The sequence below is a fragment of the Oratosquilla oratoria genome, chromosome 38 (assembly GCF_046742065.1).
Source record: "Oratosquilla oratoria isolate Oo_2021 chromosome 38, ASM4674206v1, whole genome shotgun sequence".
NCBI classification, from domain to species: domain Eukaryota; kingdom Metazoa; phylum Arthropoda; class Malacostraca; order Stomatopoda; family Squillidae; genus Oratosquilla; species Oratosquilla oratoria.
In genome coordinates this window covers 16,812,529-16,839,549 of record NC_134814.1, presented here as the reverse complement: position 1 = coordinate 16,839,549, position 27,021 = coordinate 16,812,529, and the positions used below count along the sequence as shown (strand labels likewise).

Here is a 27,021-nt window from a genome sequence, read left to right as displayed (position 1 = left end):
TTTAACTAACTTAACCTTCTTACAGGGTTTTTACTAAGGTCAGAAGTGGCTTTGCTGCTTATATGCTTCTGCTCTGCCACTGGAGCATCCTTTTGCTACCTGCTGTCGTACCTTGCAGGTCGCCCACTAGTCATCAAATACTTGCCTGAAAAAGTCAAGAGCTGGCAGGGAAAAGTAAGTCTATTTGATTGTATGAAAGACAGTATAGGTAAAAACAAACATAGCAATCAATTGCTATATTTCCCCCGGTACCTCTTATTGAAAACTCATGGCTCCCAGGTGACTGCGAAAAGCCACCAGATTGGCCCTTTGATCACTCAGGGAAGATGTATTTACTTTGTTGTATTATACGGGAAGGGAACTATGTTCGTGGTGACCCATCTTTGTATCTCTCAGCATCAAGTTTCTTCTTAAAATCTTGAATAGTGTTTGCACACACACACTGTTTCTTTGCCTAATTTGTTCCAGGTATCTATCACTCTGTGTGTGAATTTATTTTATTTATTTATTTATTTTATTTATTTATTTTTTTTTGTCCTCTGGTTTTTCCATTGTCCCATTTCAATAAATCATTCTTATCTAAGATTTCCATTCTTCTCATAATTCTATAGATAGTAGGTCTCCTCTTTCCTTTCTTTGTTCCAGAGTTGGTAATTCCAATTTGGACAGTCTTTGTTCATATGTCATCTTGGAAAGAGCTGGTGCCAGTTTTGTCATTGCTCTTTGTATTCTTTCTAATTTTTTATATTCTTTTTGGTACTGGGCATCCGCAGTGTTGCTGTGTACTCAAGTTTTGATATTAGTGTAATTAAATTTTTTTTTATTATTTCCTCGTCCAAATAGACAAATGCCACTTTTATTGACCTCAATAAATTGTAGGTTTTTCTGACATATTTTATTAATGTTTGTCCAGTGTCAGGTCTTTGCTGATCATCACTCCAAGGTCTTTTTCCGAGTTTACTTTTTTTTTTTTACCTCTTCTTTGCCAATAATAATCTCTTGATATTCTGTTTATACTTTTTCCAAATTCCATTTTATTACATTTCTTGATATTGAATTTCACTTCCCATTTTTGAGTCCATTTCCAGATCTTGTCCAAGTCTTGTTGTAATGAGTTGCAATCCTCCTCCATTCTTACTTTCTTTAGTATTTTTGCATTGTCTGCAACGAAATTCATATAACACTCTACTCCTTCATCCATGTCATTTATGTATATGGCAAACATGATCGGGGCCAGTACTGACCCCTGCGGGACACCACTTATCATTTCTTCCCAATTTGAGAATTATCTCTAATTACTACTCTTATTTTCCTCCCAGTCAGGAAGTCTTTCATCCATTCCAATAATTTTCCTCTGATGCCACCTATTGACTCTATTTTCTTTGATAGCTTCTTGTCTGGTACCTTATCAAATGCCTTTTGTAGGTCCAGAAAGGCACAGTCTGCCCACCCATCTCTCTCTTGTATTATATATATTAATCTCGAGTAAAAGCAGATCAAGTTTATTGTACATGATCTTCCTTGTCTGAATCCAAATTGATTTGGATTCAGTATAGTTTTTTCTTCCAAATGTTTGACCCATCTATTTTTTGATTACCTTTTCACAAATTTTTGCTACTGTGCTTGTCAAGGAGACCGGTCTGTAATTTGTTGGATCTTCCTTGTTTCCTCCCTTATAAATTGGTACAATATTTGCATTCTTCCAGTCCTGTGGCACCTTTCCTTCTTGAAGTGAGAATTTAATTATATTGTATATTTTATCTGTTAATTCCTCCATGCATTCTTTGAGTATCCAATTTGCAATTCTGTCTGGACCATGTGATTTTCTGACCTCAAGGGTTTTGATTTGGTCGCTGATTTCCCTCTGTGTTACATATATTTCTTTCATTGAGGGGGATATCTCTCTATTTCCTCACAGTTAGGTGCATTTTCTATTGTGAATACTGATTTGAAGTGGTTGTTCATAATTTCAGCCATTTCCAGTTCTTCTGTATATTCATATTTATCCTGGTGCAGTTTTTCTATTTCTTGTTTATTCTTCAGTTTGCCATTTATATACCTGTAAAATAGTTTGGGTTCTTGCATTTTTCTATTATTTTTTTCATAGTTTCTCTTTTCATCTCTGCCTATTTTTACATAATCATTTCTTAGTTTGATGTACATTAGCCATTTGATTGTTTTCTTGTCTTTTTTTTCCATTTCTTCCAAGCTTTGTCTCTTATCCTTAGCCTCACTACATTTTTTGTTATACCAGCTTTTTATATATGTTCTTTCCTTTTTTGTTGTGGTACGCATTTATTCACTCCCTCATTATAAATTTCTATTAGTATATTCCATTTCTCTTCCATCCCTGTTTCTTCAATTAGGAATTTTTCCCATTTCATGTTGCGAAAGAATTTTTTGAGTTTCTCAAAATTTGTTTTGTTGTACATTAGTCTTCCTATTCTATGTTTTTCATTTCTACTTTGATCCATTTGCTCCTTCAACTCAAATTCTATTAGTACATGGTTACTCTTTCCTATCGGAGTTTTGAAATAAATTTTGTTGACCATTTCAGGCTCTATTATATTAAATCTAACCTTGATGGTTCTTCACTACCTCTGTATCTGGTATTTTCGCTTATCCACTGTGTCATTGTGTTTTCGATGGTCATATCAAGCAGGATGTTGCCCCAGAGTTCCTCTCCACCCTTCACTGTCATTTCCTCCCAACATAATTCCTTTGAATTAAAGTCACCCATACATACATACATATACCAAGGCTTTTTCCCCCTTACTAGGGAGGTAGCCAAAAAGGAAAAGGCATAAAATCATTCCCACCCATTCCATCCCTGAATACACTCCACACCCCTCCACCCTCCCTCTTATCTTAGCACCTCCTGGATGACAGGTCATCCCTGCACCTTGTCCACTGCCCTGGGTCAGAAGCAGTGTCGCAAGACACAGCACATCCACAGCAAGGCCGCTTCATTAAATCGGCGACCCCCCCTCTCCGTCCCCCCATGCATAAAAGGAGAAGACGGGGAGAAATCCCTTCGGCTGTGTCAAAATTTGCTCACACATACTACCTCACCCACCTCATGCAATCACAACATCATCCATATACAACCATTCTCCATTCACCCCTGTCTTCTGTCCTCTCCCGTCCTTCCTCAACAGACATTTCCCTCTTCCCCAAAGCCCCCTTCACCCCATCCATCCACCTCATCCTAGGACGTCCCCTCATGTTTACTCCCTCCACATCTGCCTTCCATACCTCTTTTACTAGTCTTTCTTCACTCATTCTTTCCATGTGTCCAAACCATCCTAATACTCTTTCATCAACCCTATCTCCCAACTCCCTTTCCACCTCCGTTTTTCTCCTCACCTCCTCATTTCTCACTCTATCCAGCCTAGTAACCCCCATCATACTTCTCAGACACCTCATCTCAAACACATTCAAACTCCTTCTCTCTTCCTCTCTTATGTTCCATGTTTCTGCCCCATACAGTGCTGTTGGCACAATCACTCCTTCATACAGTCTCCTCTTAGCATCCATTCCCAAATGTCTATTCCTCATTGCACTCTTCAATCCACCAAGGCATTTACTCGCTTCTCTCAATCTACATTCTACCTCCACCTTCACTCCACCTTTTCCTGCCACATTTGTACCCAAGTATCTAAAACTATCCACTTCCTCCAGTCGCTCTCCCTTAATGCTCACTTCCAGTCTACTGCCACTTTCACCCCTTGTACATCTCATCACCTTACTTTTACCCACATTTATCTTTAGCTTTCTTCTATCACATACTCTCCCAAACTCTGTCACCAACTTCCTCAGTCCCTCCTCCAATCCTGCCACAAGCGCAGTGTCGTCAGCAAACAACAGCTGGGTCACCTCCCACTTTTCTCTATTTTCTTAACCATCTCCAATCCCTGACCCACTATCTTTGCATTTACCTCTTGCACTACCCCATCCATGTATAAGTTGAACAGCCAGGGTGACATAACGCATCCTTGACGAAGTCCCACCTTTACCTCTAACCACTCACTCTCTCCATTTCTAATCCTGACACAAGCTCTACTACTCTCATAAAAACTCTTGACAGCTCCTAGAAGCTTTCCTCCTATCCCATATATCTGCATAACCTCCCACAGTGCCTTTCTGTCTACCCTATCTTAAGCCTTTTCCAGATCCATAAAAGCCTAAAAAACATCCTTCCCCTTTCCTATAGCTTTCTCACATATTTGTCTTACCACAAAGATCTGATCTACACAACCTCTACCCGTCCTAAATCCACACTGTTCCTCACCAATTACTCCCTCTGTTCCTCTCCTAATCCTCTCAATCAAGATCCTCCCATAAGCCTTCCCAACTACACTTAACAGGCTAATCCCTCTGAAACTACTACATTCACACTTGTCCCCTTTTCCCTTGTAAAGTGGAACTATACAGGCACTCCTCCAGTCCTCCGGCACTCTACCCTCTCTCCAGCAAACATTAAATAACCTCACCAGCCAGTCCACCATCACTGTACCTCCTTTTTTTAGACATTCTGCATGGCATCCATCCAGACCAGGTGCTTTACCTGCTTTCATCATCTTAACAACTGCCTTCACTTCATCCTTCCTTATTTCTCCTCCATTCTCCTCACTCATCACGGTCATTTTCTTAGCATTTCCCACTGCAGCTATCTTTCCCTCCCTATCCTCCTTCACATTTAGCAACTCCCTAAAATATTCTGCCCATCTTCCCCTTACTGCCTTCTCTTCCATTATCATCTCTCCATCTGCACCTTTTACCTTTTCTTCTCTACTTGATTCGCCTCCTCTTCCTCTCTTAATTTCTTTCCAAAACATATTTTTATTACTTTCAAAATTTTCTGTCATACTCTTACCCCACTTCACATCTGCTCTCCTCTTTGCCTCCTTTACCTTTTTCTTTACTTCTCTTTTCTTTTCTTTGTACCTCTCATATGACTCCCTCATCCTATTTTGTAACCAATCTGTGAAAGCTCGCTTCTTCTCTTCTACAACCATCTTTGTTTCCTACTCCCACCATTCACTACCCTTCCTTCTATTTCCTCCTGTCCTTCTTGTTCCACACACCATCCTTGCACACTTTAAGACTCCCTCCTTGAACCATCCCCATTCCTCCTCCACACCTAGCTCTACTCTATCCTTCACTCCCTCCCACTCCTCTCTCAGCTTCTTCTTGTACTCCTTCTCCTTTTCATGTAAAGAATTCACTATAAGCACCTCCCTACCTTTTGTCCCTTTCCTCTTCCTCCATCTATCCTCCACTGTCAACTTACCTTCCACCAAAAAATCATCTGATATTACCCCACCCTCTCCCCTTAGCACATATACATCCTTAACTCTTCCTATCATAATCCTATTTACCACTACATAGTCCATCAATATTCTATCTACCACCATTCCATCCACCACCCTCTCCCATGTGTACTTATGCTTGACTTTTTTCCTAAACACTGTATTTGCTATCATCAACTCTCTTTCTAGACACATTTCCACCATCAACTCTCCACTACGATTCTTTCCTGGAACTCCACATTTCCCAACCACTCCATCAATTGGATCATTTCCTACCCTAGCATTAAGGTCTCCCAATACTATTACATTGACATTTCTCCCTAAATCCTCTATGCACTCATTTAAATCTATCCAAAAGGCCTCCCTTTCTTCTACACTCTTCTCACTGCCAGGCCCATATGCACTTACAAAGACCCACATCTCCTTTTCCAGTTTCACCTTCATCCACATTATCCTTGAGGAAACCTCCTTCCACTCCACTACACGTTTACCTATCTCTTCACTTACTAGAATAGCCACCCCTTCCCTCCCTCGCCCTCTCTTCACTCCTGATAACCTCCCACTTACACTCCCAAACTTACACTCACCCTTCCCTTTCAGCTTAGTTTCACTCAAAGCCAACACATCCATCTTTCTTCTCACAAACATACTACCTATCTCTTCCCTTTTACTCTCATCTGTACCACATCCACATACATTAAAAGACCCAAACCTTATGGTGCTGGTCCGAAAACTCCCAGACCCTCTTATGCCTTTACTTTTTCTTTTAGGAATGTCCCCTGTGGGGCTACAAGGAGAAGTATGCCTAGTCCCACTCCTTGTCCCTTTCTTCTCACCTCTTACGATCCAAGTGGAAATAATTGGTGGCAGTATTCTTTTCCCCCACCACAGGGACTTCCCCCACAGCAGAAAATGAATACTCAGAGAAATGGTACAGGACAGCAGCAAGGGGTTGGAGGACAGCATAATGGAGGGACAGTCGTTCTATAAAAGTGTCATCATTTCTCTATGAAGAGTTTTCCTCTATCATAGACAAAATGATCTGTGGCTCTGGTCCGTAGGGGCACCCCATATAGACCCTAAAGTATATTTCCTCTGTCCCTCAGTATATTAGTTTGTATTTTGTATTTTCTAATATTTTGGAATGATCACTTTCTGTCCAGGACTGTACTATGGGGGCCACATTCACCACTACAAATTTTCTACTCTTCATATATTTGCTTTCAACTTGTATCATAATTGATTCTACATTATTTTCTCCTTCAGTTATTTTTGTTACATTTAAATCTTTATTAGTCGAAATTAATGTCCCACAGTGTTGGGTGGTAGAGTATACTTTAATTTAGTTTCCACTATTCCCATTATGTCTGGTTTTTCTAAGGCCAGATAATCATTTAATTCATTCATTCCTGAAGTTATTCCATTTATATTGGTATAAGCTATTTTTAATTTCCTGAAGAAAGGAGGTACAGTTATTGTGGACTGGCTAGTGAGGTTATTTAATATTTATTTAAGGGAGGGTAGAGTGCCGGAGGACTGGAGGAGTGCCTGTATAGTTCCGCTTTATAAAGGAAAGGGGGACAAGTGTGAGTGTAGTAGTTACAGAGGGATCAGCTTGTTGAGTGTAGTTGGGAAGGCTTATGGGAGGGTCTTGATTGAGAGGATTAGGAGAGGAACAGAGGGAGTAATTGGTGAGGAACAGTGTGGGTTTATCTAAAAGAGGGTAGAGTGCCGGAGGACTGGAGGAGTGCCTGTATAGTTCCGCTTTATAAAGGAAAGGGGGACAAGTGTGAGTGTAGTAGTTACAGAGGGATCAGCTTGTTGAGTGTAGTTGGGAAGGCTTATGGGAGGGTCTTGATTGAGAGGATTAGGAGAGGAACAGAGGGAGTAATTGGTGAGGAACAGTGTGGTTTTAGGACAGGTAGGGGATGTGTAGATCAGATTTTTGTGGTAAGGCAGATATGTGAGAAAGCTATAGGAAAAGGTAAGGATGTTTTTTGGGCTTTTATGGATCTGGAAAAGGCTTACGACAGCCAGCTGTTGTTTGCTGACGACACTGCGCTTGTAGCAGGATCAGAGGAGGGATTGAGGAAGTTAGTGACAGAGTTTGAGAAGGTGTGTGAAAGAAGGAAGCTGAAGATAAATGTGGGCAAAAGTAAGGTGATGAGAAGATGTACAAGGGGAGAGAGTGACAGTAGGTTGGAAGTGAGCATTAAGGGTGAGAAACTGGAGGAAGTGGATAGTTTTAGATATTTGGGTGCGAATGTGACAGGAAATGGAGGATTGGGGGTGGAGGTAGAATGTAGATTGAGAGAAGCGAGTAAATGCCTTGGTGGATTAAAAAGTGTAATGAGAAATAGAGATCTGGGAATGGATGCTAAGAGGAGGTTATATGAAGGAGTGATTGTGCCAACAGTAATGTACACGGCAGAAACATGGAACATGAGAGAGGAAGAGAGAAGGAGTTTGAATGTGTTTGAGATGAAATGTCTGAGAAGTATGATAGGGGTTACTAGGCTGGATAGAGTGAGAAATGAGGAGGTGAGGAGGAGAACAGGGGTGGAAAGGGAGCTGGGAGATAGGGTTGATGAAAGAGTATTAGGATGGTTTGGACACATGGAAAGAATGAGTGGAAGGCAGAGGTGGAAGGAGTGAATATGAGGGGGCGTCCTAGTATGAGATGGATGGATGGGGTGAAAGGGGCTTTAAAAAAGAGAGGAATGTCTGTGGAGGAAGGACGGGAGAGGACAGAAGATAGGGGTGAATGGAGAAGGGTTGTGTATAGATGCTGCTGTGTTGCATGAGGGGGAGTGGGTGGGGGTTCGGGGGTGAGGAAGTATGTATGAAAAAAAAATTTGACGCAGCCCGAAGGGATTTCTCCCCGTCTTCTCCTTTTCTGCATGAGGGGACGGAGGGGGGGGGGTCGCTGAACTTATGAAGCGGCCTTGCTGTGGATGTGCTGTGTCTTGCGACACTGCTTCTGACCCAGGGCAGTGGACAGGATGCAGGGATGACCCGTCATCCGGGAGGTGCCAAGATGGGAGGGAGGGTGGAGGGGAGTGGAATATATGGGAAATGAAATGGGTGGGAGTGATTTCTATACCTTTTTCTTTTTGGCTACCCCCTGTGTAGGGGGAAAAAGTTTTTGGTATATGTATGTATGTAATTTCCTTTCTCCTCATCTTTTTCTGCCTGCTTTGTTTCCTTTTTCCTTGTATACCATTTTCTCAGCCTCAGGTCTACCACTCTCAAAAAAATAATTCTTGTCAGTTTCAGTTCCTTTTTTGCTTTTTTCATTTGCTTCATTTCTAAGTTCTTTTTCTCTTTCTTTTTCTTCCTCTCTCATTTCTTTTTTTATCCATATATTTTTGTATTGTTCACTATTTGTTAATTTCATTGTTCTGGATAGTACTTCTGCAATTGTTTGTGTTCTAAGCTTTACTTTCAGTGGCCTGTATTGTTTTTCTTTAAAGTATCTACCCATTCTATGTCTCCTCGTTTTCCCTATCTAAACCCTGTTCTTCCGCTTGTAATTCTTTCAGAATTTCCTTAGCAATCTCTTTCTCCACCTTTTCCTTCTGATATCTAGGAACATTATGCTTCTTTTTAATGCCATAGATAACAATACATCTTTTTTTTTTATCCACCGTGTCCCTAAGTTGCCTTTCTCTTTAATCACTTGGATCACCATTAACTAGGGATTCTTCTTGACCTGTTGCTCCACTATTTCTTTAGAGGATACTTTTTGACATTCCTGTTCTATTTTCCACCGTTTCTTTATTTCCTGTAAGTCATTTTCTTTGATTTTTTCTTCCACCTTTTCAGTCACTGCCTGCATTTGATCTTTTATCTCCTTTTTTAATGCCTCTTTCCTATTTATATCTTCACTTAACCTTTCATTTTCTCCCTTTAATTTATTCAATTCCTTTCTTAAGTCATCTATCTCCCTATTATTCTCCTCATTGGCTTTCCTTAGCAGAGCTACTTCTTTGTACATTATTTTATACTCACTTTTGACCTCTATTAATTCATCCAACATGTCATTTATGTCTATTTCTCATTATATTTCTGTACCTAGGCTCTCTATCCATTTCTAACCCTCTATGCATAATATTTCCTTCCCCTTCAAACCCTGAAAAAAAAACTTTCAGACCTTTGGCACTCCCTTGGTTTGAGAAAGCCACATCTTCTTTCAAATGACACCAAGTGGAGTCTCTATTCTGCTTTCTTCCAAGTATCTTTTTGCTGGTTCTTTGTCTTTTGTAGTTTCTTTGCTTCTTTCCTTTTTTTTTTATATAAAAAAGAACAAAAAAAAAAAATAGATAAAAATGGAGATACAAAGAAGTTTACATTCTGGTCACAATTAATTCACTTCTCCCTTCACCATATCTTTGTAAACAACTAGGCTTGCTTTCAAATTCGTTCATTCATGAGTTGCTTAATAGCGGGTTCAGAGCGTTCATTCTGGCACATCTTGCTTCGACCATGGTCTCCATGTGTTGTTTTCTGAGTGATGCTAATGTGGGTGGAAGGCCAATCAATGTAACATACCATTAAGTTTGATATTTGGACATTTAAAAATAAAAAAAAAGTGAACACACAGAGGAGTTTTCTGGGACAGAAACAATAACTGCCACAATGACAATGTAGTTTACATTAACCTGGGTTTAGCAAGAAGAATAATTTTGTTAAATCTTTACCTAAAACAACCTCCTGCCAGTACCTGAGAACATACATACATACATTTACCAAATTTCCCCCTTACAAGGGAGGTAGCCAAAAAACAAAGGCATAAAATCCACTCCCAACCCATTCCATCCCCACATACTCCACTCTCATCCACCCCTGTCTTTCCCTCTTATCTTGCCTCCTCCTGGATGATAAGTCAAGAACATACCCACACAAAAATATAAATACACCCAGATTACAAAGCAATCACTCCCAAGTCATTAACCATACTAAGATATCATTCCCTCAACAGGCAAGAATCACATTAGCACAACTGTGTTTGGGTCATTATCCAGCACTGGAGCAGTACCAACACAGGCTTAGCCTGACCTCAGGCTCACATTATCCCAGATAGCTATCACCACACATAAGACACTGAACAGCTCATCCAGACAGCAGCGCAATGTTTCTTCTTTGAGTGATATGTGGTCTAATTTGGAAGCTATTGCTAGTTATCTGGGGTTTGTAGATCTCCTGCAAGGAAAAGTTAAAGATGTATATTATAATTTATTTTTAACTCTATCAAGAGTATTAATTTTATTCTTTTCTCATAGGTGGAGAAGCATCGGGACAACTTGTTATTCTACATTATATTCCTTCGAATTACTCCATTTCTCCCCAACTGGTTCATTAATATAACAAGCCCCATCATTAATGTACCATTAACTCCTTTTTGGCTTGGAACATTTTTAGGTGAGTTTAAAAGTTAAGAGACAAAGGTGCTTAATTGTATGTCTCAAACTAGAATGCACGAATGGCCTTGTATTTTTGTTTAGACTATTGCCACAATTGTTTTCAGCTGGTAGGAATATGTTATTCACACTTTCAGTGTGCATAACATATTTATTCCAGTGCCAAATAGCTTTAATTAGCTGTAGGAATTTTTTTCCTTATTCATACAGATAAAAGCATGATACTAATCAGTGGAGCTATTTGTGTTGTGCACATGTAGATGTTGGGTTGATGTAGGTGTATGATATTACCCTGGTTGTTTCCTATATACATGGATTGAATTTTGAAAGAAATGAACATGGTAGCAAGAAGATAAAGTTGAGTAGAAATTTGGGGAAATAGTCAAGAGTAATTGCAGATTCTTATAATGGTAATCAATTTGTTGCCTCAGACCTCTCATGGCTCCTAAGAAACTGGCAGTAGCCAAAGTATTGGCACTTCAGTCACTGGAGGAAAAGAAAAATACTATATTGTTGGCATATAGCTAGGGTGGGGCAGTGTAAGATGTGGCTTTTGGTGTTTTCTGTGTGATGGTTCCATTTGAGGCAGTTTGTGTGTCTTGCTGCATTGCTTCCGACCCAGGCAGTGGGCAGAAGACATGGATGACTTTTCATCCATGAGGAGCTAAGATAAGACGGACGTAAGGGTGGTGGATGGGAGTAGAATGTGTGGAAGTTGGTGCATGCCTTTGACTTGGCTACCTCCTGTATAAGTTGGAAGAAGCCCTTGGTATATAGATAGATGTAGGTGTCCAGTAGGTTTTGGCGTGTCCTGATTACTCCTAGTGCTTACCTCTGTGAAGTTTGTAAATTGTTTGTTTGTCTTGCTCATTGTTGGGAACCATGCTGTGGAGGTGTAATCAAGGGTGGTTTCTATGAATCACTTGGACATTAGGGTGGCACTGAACATGGGGGGTAATTTTTAAAAGTTGGAATTTTCATACGGCCCTTTGTGGGATCATAGGTTATTCATACGAAAATAAGTTACGTAAATTTTCAGCTTAATCGGTGCATATTAAGAACTGCCACATCGAAAAACAAGCAATCGGGGTGCTGTTCATCTGGTAGAAGCAACTGTCTCCAGTTCTGGGACATGATAAAGCAACACTCGCACTGAATCGAGAGTCTATCCGTCGATCCCGAAGGTCCCATCGAGCTTTGTTGGCAGAAGAGATAAAAAAGAACTTCTCTCCAGACACTCCACTGATTGTCCACTGGGACGGAAAAATCGTTCCACATGTCACTGGCGGAGTTGTGGATCGCTTAGCCATCTTGGTCTCTCGGGAGATGGAGTGGACAAGCTTCTTGGTGTACCTATGCTCCCGTCTGGAACCGGAAAAGCCCAGGCTGACGCTGTGATGGAAGCTTTACAGGACTGGGGCCTTGAAGACCGTGTAATTGGGCTCGGCTTCGATACCACGGCTTCGGAACACGGGGATCATTGGAGGGAACGTGCATCCTTCTAGAGCAAGCGCTTGGACGACAGCTTCTCAATCTTGCGTGCCGACATCACATGCATGAACTCGTTGCAATGAAAGCCTTCACAGAATGTATGGGACCGTCGACGGGACCTGAGATAGTTCTATTCTCAAGATTCAAGAACCAATGGATGTTCCTGGCAACGACATCAGAAGACGTTCGCCCTCTTCTCGACGAGGAGATTGTTGCCCCTCTTCTCGAAAAGCGAAAGTAATTTTCTGGAGCTCTTTGGTCGATATCTCACCAAAAGTCAAACGCGCGTGATGACTACAAGGAACTGCTGGAACTCTCTATCATCACTTTGGGAGGCTTGCCTCCTCGAGGGGTACATCTTCGTCGCCCTGGAGCGTTACACCGAGCCAGATGGATGGCGACGCTGATCTACGGAATGAAGATTTGGGTTCTGAGGGACCAGTTCCAGCTCACTAGTTCAGAAAGAAAAGGACTAAAAAGATCCATCAACTTCGTGCTGTTTCTGTATGTGCCAGCATGGTACTCGGCTGTAGAGACTACGGCAGCTCCAGCAAGAGACCTTCGATTTTACCAGTCTCTCGTGAAGTATGAGGATGTTGACAAAGGGCTTTCAAAAGCCGTTGTTGGAACCTTTGGAAGGCACCTTTGGTACCTCAGCGAGCACCTTGTGGGCCTGGCTCTCTTTGATTTTGAAACGCCAGAGACGGTTCTTGAAGAACTTGCGAAAGCCATGAAGGAAGTTGGTGCGGAAGGAGGAAAGCAACCCCCTAAACGAATCAAGTTGAACCCTTCTGGAGCAACGTCCAAGAGGCTCTCAGACTTTGCAACGCCTGCGAGTTCCCTTCTTCTCGATCGACTTGGATGTGGTCGAAAGTTCCTGGAACTCCCGGTGGAAGACTGGAAAAATGATACGCAATACCTTCTTGGTCAACGACGTGCCAAAGCTCTTGGAGTCATCAATGATCGTGCGAGAGAGGTGTCGCTTTGATGCAGGATTTCAATTTTGCAGTTGACCAGAGATGAGTCTCAGCATCAGTTCATCCTTCAAGTAGTTGAGCAACATCGGAAGGAAAATCCCTCCAAGTGAAGTGCTGATTGATCAATGATGAGACTTTCTTCTGTTTTTTGTTCTGTATTTGTTCTGTTTTTGAAGAGAAATTGACCGTTTCAGTTAGTTCAATTTTCTATCCGATGTTTTCTCTTTTTCTTTCCTTATAACCAATTCTCGAAACTTCAACATCGATGCGGGCAGTTCTAAATATTAACCGATTTCACTCAAAATTTTGCAAGAAATATTTTTTTCAACTATACAAACAACTTGGTGAAAGGCAGCAAGAAAAATCGAAAATAATTTTTTCAGTGCCACCCTATTGGACATGGTTATTAGTTTTTTCCTGTTGTCCAGAATCACTGCTTGCAATGTATTTAAGATTTAATTAATTTCCTTGTGAGGAGGAAAAAACCTTTTGGTATATCTATCAATCTACCAAGGGCTTCTTCTGCTTTATAAGGAAAATAGCCAAGTCAGAGGCAAACACCCATTGTCATCACCACCTTTCACTCCTTCTTATTTTAGCTTCTGGTATATAGGTAGATATATATATATATATATATGTGTGTGTGTGTGTGTGAAAGGTTATTTGTATTTCTCTTCCATTTTTCTTATTGCATAATTTTTTTCTTTTTTATTTAAGGTGTGGCACCTCCAAGTATCCTTGCAGTACAGGCTGGGACAACGTTATATGAACTGACCTCCTCAACAGATGCTTTCTCCTTCACCTCCATTGTAAGTTGGCTCTAAGTACTTTATGGACTTAAGTGAGGCTCGTGTACCAGTCATGGAGCACTCCATTATGATTGGAGACTAATCTCCAATAAATAGGAATGTTGATCACTTTAATTCCTCTCACTCCTTGTTTTAAATCTCTCCTTTACCACCCCTTGATTCACACCTCTTCATTTTTACTTAGCATCACATGGCTGGGGGACAAGAATACCACTACTGTGTCCCCTGAGGATCATAAATTGTTACACACTGCCTTCTTCTCTCCATAAATTTTATAATATCAATATTTCAGGGACTGACATCCCTATGGACCAGAGTCACACAATATTCTTGTATGATTGAAAACCAGTTTTCATTTGAAAAATATTGCTATCTATTTATCTATTTATATCTACAGTAGCCGCGAAAAGTTTGGGCGCAAAATTATAGGCGCCCCAACTTTCCCCTAAACTCAAAACATGCAAAAAATACAACTTTCCACCCAAACTTTTCGCTATTTTTCAATGCTAGCGTTTGTACCCGTATTTAGCCGAGACAATACACACTATTTGGCAACTCTGTTTAGGCGCACTCGATGTCACATGGAGTCACTTTCTAAACATCTCTCACGGAGAGTAGTCTTTTTTTTTGCGGTGGTCTCTGTTTTTGTGCCTTGATATCTCCGTAATGGGAAGTGGTAAAGAAGTGCGTCAAGTGCAAAAGTGGACCGAGACGAAGGAAGTGACATCATTTGTACTCAAAAGCATCGCTCTGGTCCGCCCAGGAAGATATCAAATCGTACTTCTATGGTTCTAACTGCAGTAGCAATATCTTTACACTTATAACCCTCCTTATAGAGGGTTATGATTGTAACAACTGTGTCTCTTTCCAGCTCTTTACCACTTCCCATTACGGAGATATCAAGGCACAAAAACAGAGACCACCGCAAAAAAAAGACTACTCTCCGTGAGAGATGTTTAGAAAGTGACTCCATGTGACATCGAGTGCACCTAAACAGAGTTGCCAAATAGTGTGTATTGTCTCGGCTAAATACGGGTACAAACGCTAGCATTGAAAAATAGCGAAAAGTTTGGGTGGAAAGTTGTATTTTTCGCATGTTTTGAGTTTAGGGGATAGTTGGGGCGCCTATAATTTTGCGCCCAAACATTTCGCGGCTACTGTATATACTGAAGGCTTCTTCCTTCTTATATGGGAGGTAGCTAAATCAAGGGATGCACCCATTCCCACCCATTCCACTCCCGTCCATCACCCTTGATTCCCTCTTATCTTAGTTCCGTATGGATGAAGGGTCATCTTTGTCTCTTGCCCAGGTCAGAAGCAGTGCAGCAAGACACAAGAATGCTAATCTAATTATTTGATTTATATTGTGCATCTATTCTGTTACTTCTCTTAAATTTCATCTACCATCTCTCTAGTAAAATTATTGTCCACAAGGATAGAAGTGGTAGTTACTTCTAACAAAATGTGCAACCCGCCACCCCCAACTCAGAAATCCTGTTCTTACCCTTGACTACCAAGAATCAAAGAAGTTCACACTATTATATATATATAAGTAAGTGGGTAGTGGAGTGGAAGGAGGTTTCATCAAGGTTGATGTGGATGAAGGTGAAGCTGGGAAGGGAGATGTGGGTTTTTGTAAGTGTGTATGGACCTGGTACTGAGAAGAGCGTAGAGGAAAGGGAGGCTTTTTGGGTAGATATAAATGAGTGCATAGAGGGATTAGGGAGAAATGTCAATGTAGTTGTTTTTGGAGACCTTTATGCTACGGTAGGAAAAGAACCAATAGATGGAGTGATTGGGAAGCATGGAGTTCCAGGTAAAAATCGTAGTGGAGAAATGATGGTGGTGTGTCTTGAAAGAGAGTTGATAATAGCAAATACAGTGTTTGGGAAGAAAGTCAAGCATAAGTACACATAGGAGAGGGTGGTGGGTGGAAGGGTGGCAGATAGAGCGTTAACCACTTCACTCCGGGCCAAAATCTCGCGGGCAGCATTAGCTGCTAGACATACGATGTTGCGTCATAATACTCGCACCATAAAAATAGTCACCGCTTATATCGATCATTCTCTCTTTCACCCGTGAATTTTTATAACCATAGAAAATGTGATGAAGCCAGTTTAGAGAGTATGTCAGTTATGCAGGGACATCTACAATAAATATAATCAAGACACCGATATGGCAGCCTCGTGTATCCACTTGCTCCTCATGCCGCCTATGTAGGCGGCACCGTATGGAAGAGGTTAATGGACTATATAGTGGTGACTAGGAGTGGTAGGAAGAGTTAACCCCTTCCATACGGTGACGCCTATGTAGGCGTCATGAGGAGCAAGTGGGTACGCGAGGCTGCCATATCGGTGTCTTGATTATATTTATTGTAATTGTACCTGTGTGACCCCCATACTCGGTAAACTGGCTTCATCATATTTTTTATGGTTATCAAAATTCACGGGTGAAAGAGAACGAGCAATATAGGGATTACTTTATTTTTTATAATGCAAGTATTATGACGCAACATTGCACGTCTAGCAGCTAATGCTGCCCGCAAGATTTTGGCCCGGAGTGAAGGGGTTAAGGATGTACATGTTCTAAGGGGAGAGAGTGGGGGAATATCAAATAATTTTCTGGTGGAAGGTAAATTGAGAGTGGATAATAGGTGGAGAAAGAGGAAAAGGGCAGAAGGTAGGGAGGTACTTAAGAGTGAACGGCTTAAATGAGGAAAAAAAGGAGAGTGAGTATAAGAAGCTGAAAGAGGAGTGGGAGAGAGTAAAGGATAGAGTAGAACTAGGAGTGGAGGAGGAATGGGGATGGTTCAAGGAGGGAGTCATAAGGTGTGCAAAGATGATGTGTGGAACAAGTAGGGCGGGAGGAAATAGAAGGAAGGGTAGCGAGTGGTGGGATGAGGAAGCAAAGAAATGCGTAGAAGAGAAGAAGCAGGCATTTATAGATTGGCTGCAAATTAGGATGAGGAAATTGTATTAGAGGTACAAAGTAAAGAGAAGGGAAGTTAAGCATAAGATAAAGGAAGCAAAGAGGAGAGCAGATGTGAAATGAGGTAAGAGTATGACAGAAAATTTTGAAAGCAATAAAAAGATGTTTTGGAAGGAAATTAAAAGAGAAAGAGGAGGCAAATCAAGTAGAGAAGAAAAGGTAAAAGGTGCAGATGGAGAGATGATAATGGAAGAGAAGGCAGTGAGAAGAAGGTGGGCAGAGTATTTTAGGGAGTTGCTAAATGTGAAGGAGGATAGGGAGGGAAAGGTAGTTGCAGTGGGAAGCACTAAGAAAATGAAAGTGATGTGTGAGGAAAATGGAGGAGAAATAGGGAAGGATGAAGTGAAAGCAGCTGTTAAGATGATGAGAGCAGGTAAGGCACTTGGTCTGGATGGATGCCATGCAGAATGTCTGAAGAAAGGAGGTACAGTTATGGTGAACTGGCTGGTGAGGTTATTTAATGTTTGTTTAAGAAAGGATAGAGTGCCGGAGGACTGCCTGTATAGTTCTGCTTTACAAGGGAAAGGGGGACAAGTGTGAGTGTAGTAGTTTCAGAGGGATCAGCTTGTTGAGTGTAGTTGGGAAGGCTTATGGGAGGGTCTTGATTGAGAGGAACAGAGGGAGTAATTGGTGAGGAACAGTGTGGGTTTAGGACAGGTAGGGGTTGTGTAGAATCAGATTTTTGTGGTAAGACAGATATGTGAGAAAGCTATAGGAAAAGGTAAGGATGTTTTTTGGGCTTTTATGGATCTGGAAAAGGCTTATGACAGGGTAGACAGGAAGGCTTTGTGGGAGGTACTGCAGATATATGGGATAGGAAAGCTGTTAAGAGCAGTCAAGAGTTTTTACGAGAGTAGTAGAGCTTGTGTTAGGATTAGAAATGGAGAGAGTGAATGGTTTTGAGGTAAAGGTGGGACTTCGTCAGGGATGTGTTATATCGCCCTGGTTGTTCAATCTTTACATGGATGGGGTGGTACAAGAGGTGAATGCAAGGGTAATGGGTTGGAGATGATTAAAGATAATGGAGAAAAGTGGGAGGTGAGCCAGTTGTTGTTTGCTGACGACACTGCACTTGTAGCAGGATCAGAGGAGGGATTGAGTAAGTTAGTGACAGAGTTTGAGAAGGTGTGTGAAAGAAGGAAGCTGAAGATAGATGTGGGTAAAAGTAAGGTGATGAGATGTACAAGGGGAGAGAGTGACAGCAGGGTGGAAGTGAGCATTAAGGGTGAAAGACTGGAGGAAGTGGATAGTTTAGATATTTGGGTGTGCATGTGGCAGGAAAGGGAGGAGTGGGGGTGGAGGTAGAATGTAGATTGAGAGAAGCGAGTAAATGCCTTGGTGGATTGAAAAGTGTAATGAGAAAGACATCTGGGAATGGATGCTAAGAGGAGGTTATATGAAGGAGTGATTGTGCCAACAGCATTGTACGGGGCAGAAACATGGAACATGAGAGAGGAAGAGAGAAGGAGTTTGAATGTGTTTGAGATAAAATGTCTGAGAAGTATGATAGGGGTTACTAGGCTGGATAGAGTGAGAAATGAGGAGGTGAGAAGGAGAACAGGGGTGGAAAGGGAGCTGGGAGATAGGGTTGATGAAAGAGTATTAGGATGGTTTGGACACATGGAAAGAATGAGTGAAGAAAGATTAGTAAAAGAAGTGTGGAAGGCAGAGGTGGAAGGCGTGAATATGAGGGGGCGTCCTAGGATGAGATGGATGGATGGGGTGAAAGGGGCATTACAAAAGAGAGGAATGTCTGTGGAGGAAGGACGGGAGAGGACAGAAGATAGGGGTGAATGGAGAGGGGTTGTGTATAGATGATGCTGTGATGCATGAGGGGGAGTGGGGGATGGGGGGGAGAGGAAATATGTATGAGAAAAATTTGACGCAGCCCGAAGGGATTTCTCCTCGTCTTCTCCTTATCTGCATGAGGGGACGGAGAGGAGGGGGTCACCGAATTTATGAAGTGGCCTTGCTGTGGATGTGCTGTGTCTTGCGACACTGTCTCTGATCCAGGGCAGTGGACAGGATGCAGGGATGACCCGTCATCCAGGAGGTGCCAAGATAAGAGGGAGGGAGGGTGGAGGGGAGTGGAATATATAGGAATGGAATGGGTGGGAGTGGTTTCTATGCCATTTTCTTTTTGGCTACCCCCTGTGTAAGGGGGAAAAAGCCTTTGGTATATGTATAGGTTATGTCTGATGATGGAATAATGATTGTGAATCATGACAATGTTAGGGGTGTTACAGTCACATTTTTTCTAGTTTAAGACTGAATCTAATATGATGACTTGTAGTAATTCTGGCATTACTTTCAGATTCTCTTGGCTGGTGCAGCAGTCCTTTCTCTCATTCCAATCATTCTCAAGAATCAGCTGCGTGAGAAGTTCGACTAAGGTTTTAGATGCAGGTCTTGTTTAGTATCAGAGAAAAAGTTATTTATGTGTAACTAGAATTCCAGATGTTCTGGAAGTGTACAGCATGAATGAATGGGAAAAATATCATTCCATGAAGTCATTTTCCTTCCAAATCTGTTCTTGTTGTAATAATGCTTCATTTTATTTGAATGACACATTGTTGTCAAGGCATCAGACCAGTGGAGTCTTCAGCAGCCAAAACGGCCACACTGGGTTGTCTAATTTTAGAAGTTTGTATTATTATATTGACGAAATCTGCTTGCAGTTCAGGGAGGTTAGACATGTTTTTTATACAAAAGCTTTAGTCCCTCTTAAAAGGAGGTGACAAAGATATACTTTTATGCCTTTACTCTGCATGGGCAAAAAAAAAATGAAATCGGGGAACCCCTAGTCCCTTGTTTCAGTCCCTTTAGTTGCCTTTTACAACACATAGGGGAACATTGGTAGTGTCCTATTCCCCTGCTATGGTAATGAAATAATTGAATGTTAAAGTAACTAGGCAAATACAGTGTGTATCAATGTACAAAGGCTTTCATCCCCCTTACAAAGGAAGGGTGGCCAAGTTAATGTGAAGACCCACTTACACCACAGCAGTTTGTGTTCTGAACAGATAAATATCTGCTGAAGGACTGGTTAGATTAGTAAACTGGTACAAAATACCTCATAACATTCTTTTTAGCACATAGTTACAGATAGTTCTGTAATGGGGTACTAAAATTTTGAAATGTCCAGTATTGAGAATGAAAATGCTTTGTATAAAAAAGCCCAGAATATTATAAAGTACTTTTGGTACAGTCAGATTGTCTAATGTGTGTATTTCTATGGCATGTTGCAATGGCAGGCCCATCACTGACAAAGCTGCAGATAAATTTTATATTCCACATTGTCCCAGCAGCTAGCCTGTGAACCTTGGCCCATTTTGTGAATGTTGCCTCGTAACTTTCTGGTTGTTAAGAGGTAGTGGAAGAAGGTATAACAGATGTGGTGAACAGCTGCACTTTTGGGCTGGCAGTGAAATGATGGCTTAAGGCTAAGGTTCAAACCAAATTTTACTCTTCTCATTGGTTTAGTTATTTGTAAGGCATGGCATTCTGTGCCATGACTGTAGTTCAGAACCAGTGAACTGCTCATTAGATGATGACTGTATTTTGAATTTTGTAGTTTAGGAACTTTTTATTTTTATTCAAGGTGTTGGAGATTTCTCAGTTTTAGAGGTTCACAATAGAGAGAACTATCTGTAATACACTTGAACTTACTGAGCTGAGCCATGTGTTGGCAACATGGCTTCCAGTCTGTGGCCCCTGTATTTATATATAACAGACCTCATGATAAAGTTTAGTCCAAGAAGACCATACAAACACAGTCAGTTACCAACAAGGACTTGAAAGTCTTGTTTCTTTTCTAGCCTGAGAACTGGCTGTTAATGTGAAATACTTTATTAGACAATAAAATGAATCCATTTCTCCTGTGTATTTCAAAACCAACCTTGATAAGTTCATGTTTTTAGTATAAATATTATTCTGTTAAAGCTCAGGGATTTAGGACTGCATGCCATGATTACTGATACCCAGCCTGGCTGACACACCATATGAGGAAAGACTAAAAGTACTGGATCTACCAACTTTTTAAAGATCAGAGAGAGGTGATGTGATTACAGTATTCAGGTCACTAAAGGAGGTTGCAATGACAGATCTCCTGATTAAAGATGGGTGGGATTTAAGATGTCATGGGAGTAAAGAGAGACCACATGTCAAAAGGTTGTGAATAAATACAGATACAGATATGTGGAATAACTTAGGTGATATAACCCAAGCTCAAACAATACACAAGTTCAAATCTAAATGTGATAATTGGAAATCAAGGATATATATAAGTTGGAACTGTACATGAATCTGAATTTAGGAATGTTAGAAAATTAGAGAATAGGAGACAGGACCTAATGAGGTTTGCTCCTTTCCTGTGTACTACAATGAGGTAAATTTGGTAAATAATGCAATGCCTTGTATACTCACTGCCACCCACTTCTTGCATCCAGATGATGCACTTCAATCCACTAAGCCATCAGTGTTAATATATAGTCCCAAACAATGGCAAAGACACTCCTTTCCATCCAGCCAGACAAACCACACCCAAATTAATATCCCACAAGACTACCCTTAGATCACAGTACATTACTAGGCTACCTCACTCTCTCCAAGACTCCAACTATCCATTCACCAGATTAGAATACCAAACCTCCCTCTCCAACTAAGAAAACTACCCTAAGCCCAGATAATAAGCACCATAACATTACCATCACCTACACCCAACTATGACATCCTTTACATTAAATCTTTTCAACAAAATTATGGGCACTCCTGACCACCTGGAGAGAAGCCATCATCTTCCCCATCCCTAAACCAGTTAAGGCCAAAACCTCTTCAAACAACTACTGCCCAATAACACTTCCTGTGCAAGCTCTTCGAAAAAATCATTATTTTGAATCATGGCAAGTGGAAAATCATTCCCTTCTAATTGGAATCTGAACTGGCCACAATAGACTGTAACTAGTTCATCTTAAACACATTTAGGTTCTTTTAGATTCCAAGTCTATCCCATCCCTTCATAGTCTTGTTTTGCGTTCATCCCCATACACATTCTTTTGACAATTTTCCCACATTTACTTGAAAGGCTGGAGAAAGTGAAAAGCTTTTAAGTAGGATTGCTTTTCTCACTATCAGGACACCATCTTAATTTCATATTTTCCCAAATTATCTTCTTAAAGACACTTCCCTCCACACCACACTAAATCATCACTTGCCAGCAGTGCCATTCCTTCCCTCACTCACCCTCCTTGCTACTCCTGACAACCCCCCAATTCAACTTAGTTTCACTAGGTGGTAACACATCCATTTTTCTTCTCACAAATATGATGCTAATTTCTTCTTTTTAACTCTCATCTGTACCACATCCATGCACATTTAATACAGCAGTGCCATTCCCTACACTCACCCTCCTTGCCACTCCTGACACCCCTCCTTTTCAACTTAGTTTCACTAGGTGGTAACACATCCATTTTTCTTTTCACAAACAAGATGCCAATCTCTTCTTTTTAACTCTCATCTGTACCATATCCATGCACAATTAATGCCTCTGGTTGGAGTCATTCTAGACTCATATGCCTCCCTAGTCCCCTCACTCCATCCCAATCAGCTGCATTTTATGACATTTCTGAGAACATGACAATTCATACCACCCACTATCACCACTACAGGATGGGGTAGGAAAGGATCAGTAAGCTACAGATCTCAACTAGTACAACTTATCCTTTCTTTCCTTACACTGGGAGGCTCTAAAACACTTGATATTTTTACATTTGCCTACAATTTCACTTTCATAAAGGAATTTCAAAATTTCTGTACTAGTGCTGGACTTCCAATTGGCATCTTGACCTTGTTCTTTCTTGAGGAGCCCTCTGTGGGTTTATTTTATTTACATTATTGCTATTCTGATGTATGTGTTGAAAAAATTCAAGAAATACATGGGTAATCTATACTTACCTAATGAAAATGGCAGTCCATGATACACTTTCATAAAAAAAGGGAACAATATAACACTGCCCCTGCAATTGCACTTGACTTAAAATTTCTTGCTTTGTTGTCCTACACTCTCCTGTGGGCATTTTATTTGTTTTTGTATTTTTTTCCCTACCTATCCTTCACATTTAGTAACTCCCTACAATACTCTACCCATCTTCCTCTTACTGCTGTCTCTTCCATTATCATCTCTACATCTGCACCTTTCATCTTTTCTTCTCTACTTGACTCACCTCCCATTTGTCTCTTAACTACCCTCTAAAACATATTTTTATTACTTTCAAAATTTTCTGTTGTACTCGTACCTTCTTTCACATCTGCTCTCCTTTATCTTATGCTTTACTTCCTCTTTTCTTTGTACCTCTCATATGATTCTCTTGTCCTACTTTGCAACCAATCTGTGAATGCTTGTTTCTTCTCTTCTACAATCTTCTTTGCTTCATCATCTCACCATTCACTACCCTTCCTTTTAATTACTCCCATCCTCCCTGTTCAACACACTATCTTTGCACAACTTATGACTCCCTCCTTGAAATATCCCATTCCTCCTCCACTCTTGGTTCTACTCTATCCTTCACTCCCTCCAACTCTTCTCTCAGCTTCTTGTAATCCTTTTCATTCTCATTTAAGGAGTTTAGTCTAAGCACCTCTCTACCTTCTGTCCTTTTCCTTTTTCTCCATCTATCCTCCACTCTCAACTTACCTTCCACCAAAAAATTATCTGATATTCCCCCTACTCTCTCCCCTAAGAACATATACATCCAAAGTAGTTGTGGTGGGAAGTGCTCAGAAAATGAGTGATAAATGAGGAAAATGGAGGAGAAATAAAAGATGAGGTGAAAGCAGTAATTAAAATGATGAGAGCAAGTAAGGCACCTAGGTTAGGTGGGTGTCATATGGAGTGTGTAATGGGGGGAGGTATAGTGATGCTGGACTGGCTTTTGAGATCATTTAATGTTTGTCTAAAAGAGGGTAGAGTGCCTCTAAAATTCCACTTTACATGGGAAAAGGGGAACAAGTGAAAGTGTAGTATTTTCAAATGGATCAGTTTTTTTAGTGTAATTGGGAAGGCTTATGGGAGAGTTTTGATTGAGAGGATTAGGAGAGGAACAGGGAGAGTAATTGGGCAGGAATAATGTGGGTTTAGGACAGGTAGGGGTTGTGTGGATCAGATTTTGTGCTAAGGCTGATATGTGAGAATGCTTTAGGAAAAGGTAAGGATGTTTTTTGGGCCTTTATGGATTTGGAAAAGGCTTATGACAGGATATACAGGAAGGTACTGTGGGAGGTATTGCTGATATATGGGATAGGATGAAAGCTGTTAAGAGCAGTCAAGAATTTTTATTAGAGTGGTAGTTCAATTTATACATGAATGGGGTGGTGTGAGAGGTAAATGCAAGGGTAGTGGGACAGGGATTGGAGATGACTAAATTAAAGGAGAAAAATGGGAGATAAGTCAGCTGTTGTCTGCTGATGATATTGTGCTCGTAGCAGGATCAGAGGAAGGATCAAGAAGTCAGTGACAAAGTTTGGGAAGGTGTGCAAAAGAAGGAAGTTGAAGAAAAATGTGGGTAAAAGTAAGGTGATGAGATGTACATGGGGAGAATATGGCAGCAAATTGGGAGTATTAAGGGACACAGACTGGAGGAAATGGATAGCTTTAGATACTTGGGTGCAAATGTGGTGGGAAAGGGAGGATTGGAAGTGGAGGTAGAATGTACCGTAGATTGAGAGAAGCAAGTAACTGCCTTGGGGGATTAAAAAGTGTAATGAGATATAGACAATTGAGAATGGATGCTAAGAGGAGATTGTATTTACCTAGTTGTATTTTACAGGACAAGAGCTATGCTTGTAGTGACCCGTTTTTGTATCTCTCTGCATCCAGTTTATCCTTAAAATCATGTATAGTTTTGGCACTCACTGTTTCTCAGTTTAGTTTGTTCCAGACATCAATCACTCTGTATGCAAAGCTATTCTTTTTCAGGTCTCTTCTGTAACTGTCCTTTAGTTTCTTTTCGTGTCCTCTTGTTTCTCTTCTGTCCCGCTTTAATAAGTCGTCTCTATTGAGAATTTCCATCCCTTTCATAATTCTGTAAATGGTCAACAAATCACCTCTTTCTCTTCTCTGTTCCAGTGTTGACAGATGTAATTTCTCCAATCTTTGTTCGTATGTCAGATTTGACAGTGTAGGTGCCATTTTTGTCACTGCTCTTTGGATTCTCTCTAATTTTCTCATGTTCTTCTTTGTGCTAGGTGCCCACAGTGTTGCAACGTATTCTAGTTTAGGTCTTATCAGTGTAATCACTATTTTTTTAGCCATCTCCTCATCCATGTAGTCGAAGGCCACTTTCATTGATCTTAATAAGTTAGAAGTCTCTCCAAATAATTTATTGACATGTTTATCAGGTGTCAAGTCACTTTAGATGATTACTCCCAGGTCCCTTTCTGAATCGACTTCCTCGTTTCCAATTTTACATTGACCCGATACTCTATTTTTGCTTTTTTCCAAATCCCATTATGCTACATTTCTTAATGCTGAAGTTAAATCTCACATCTCTGACTCCATTCCCATATTTTGTCTAGGTCTTCTTGTAGAGATCTGCAATCTTCTTCTGTTCTCTCTTGAGTAATTTGGCATCCTCAGCAAAGAAGTTCATGTAACAATTTACTCCCTCATCCATATCATTTATATATATGGCAAACATTGAAGGAATGCGGGACGCCACTCTTCATATCTTCCCATTTCGAATTTTTGTCTTCAAGTACCACTCTAATTTTTCTCCCAATTAAGAAATCCTTCATCCATTCCAGCAGTTTACCTTATATTCCTCCTATTGTTTCAATTTTTCTTATTAATTTTTATGTGGTACTTTGTCAAATGCCTTCTGCAAGTCCAAGAAGGTGCAATCTACCCAGCCATCTCTTTCTTGTATTATCTCAATTAATCTCGAGTAAAAGCAAATCAGGTTTGTGGTACACGATCTTCCACTTCTAAAGCCAAATTGTTTAGGGTTTACTATTTTATTTTCTTCCAAGTATTTGGTCCATTTGTTTCTGATGATTTTCCGCATATTTTTGCTACTGTGCTTGTAAGGGCTACCGATCTGAAGTTTGTAGGATCTTCCCTATTTCCTCCTTTATATATTGGTACAGTAAGTCCTCGTTATACGGTAAATATGCGTTCCTGAAAACCTTACCACAAATTGAAATTACCGTATACCGAACCCATTATAACATGTAATATTAGGATATGGCAGACGTACCTTCTCCCTGCTCTTTCCTCTTCAAAATATCTAGCGGATACCGTATCTGTGAATTTTTCTTACCGTAAATAGAATTGGGGGTAGTAATTACCAAATACCGTAAATGTGAATTTACTGGATAAAGAATTACCGTATAAGGAGGGCTCACTGTACTATGTTTGCATCTTTCCAATCTTGTGGTACCTTTCCCTCTTTGAATGAGAAGTTTATTATCTTGTATAATTTGTCTGTCAGTTCGTCTATACACTCTTTCAGTATCCAATTTGCGATTTCCTGACATCTTGGTCTCTTATTTCTTTTTGAGTTACCTTCATTTCTTTCTTTTGGGTGGTCTTTCTTGTTGTCCATCTTCCCAAAATTGTGAGTTCATAAGTGTAAAAACAGACCTGAAATGTCTGATCATAACTTCCGCCATTTCTGTCACCTATATATTCTTTATTTTCTTCACGCAATTTCACTATTTCATGTTTATCCTTTAGTTTTTCATTTATATATCTGTAAGAGTTTAGGTTGACCCTTACATTTGTCTATAATTCTTTTTCATAATTTTTTCCTTTCTGCATATATTCACATATTTGTTCCTAAGATTTATATACGTTTGCCATTTGGATGTTTTTTTTTTTATCTTTTTTCCATTTTTTCCAGGCTTCGTCTCTTCTGTCTTTAGCCTCACTACACCTTTTGTTATACATACATACATATACCAAGGCTTTTTTCCCCCTTACCAGGTGGGGTAGCCAAAAAGGACAAGGCACAAAAACATTCCCACCCAT

At 40.5% G+C, this 27,021-nt stretch overlaps 1 protein-coding gene across 7 annotated transcripts in view; it reads left to right on the top strand.

The window, feature by feature from the left end:
- stas (Transmembrane protein stas) overlaps positions 1–20,873 on the top strand; it is a 50,749-nt gene extending 29,876 nt beyond the window's left edge. For all 7 annotated transcript variants that reach the window (XM_076176064.1, XM_076176070.1, XM_076176071.1 and 4 more), the window contains 4 exons: positions 26–174; positions 10,595–10,733; positions 13,918–14,009; positions 19,312–20,873. In XM_076176064.1, coding sequence (XP_076032179.1) covers positions 26–174; positions 10,595–10,733; positions 13,918–14,009; positions 19,312–19,389 — 458 coding nt within the window. In that variant the 3' untranslated portion in view covers positions 19,390–20,873. The remainder of the gene's footprint in view (positions 1–25; positions 175–10,594; positions 10,734–13,917; positions 14,010–19,311) is intronic.
- Positions 20,874–27,021: the final 6,148 nt, after the last annotated feature.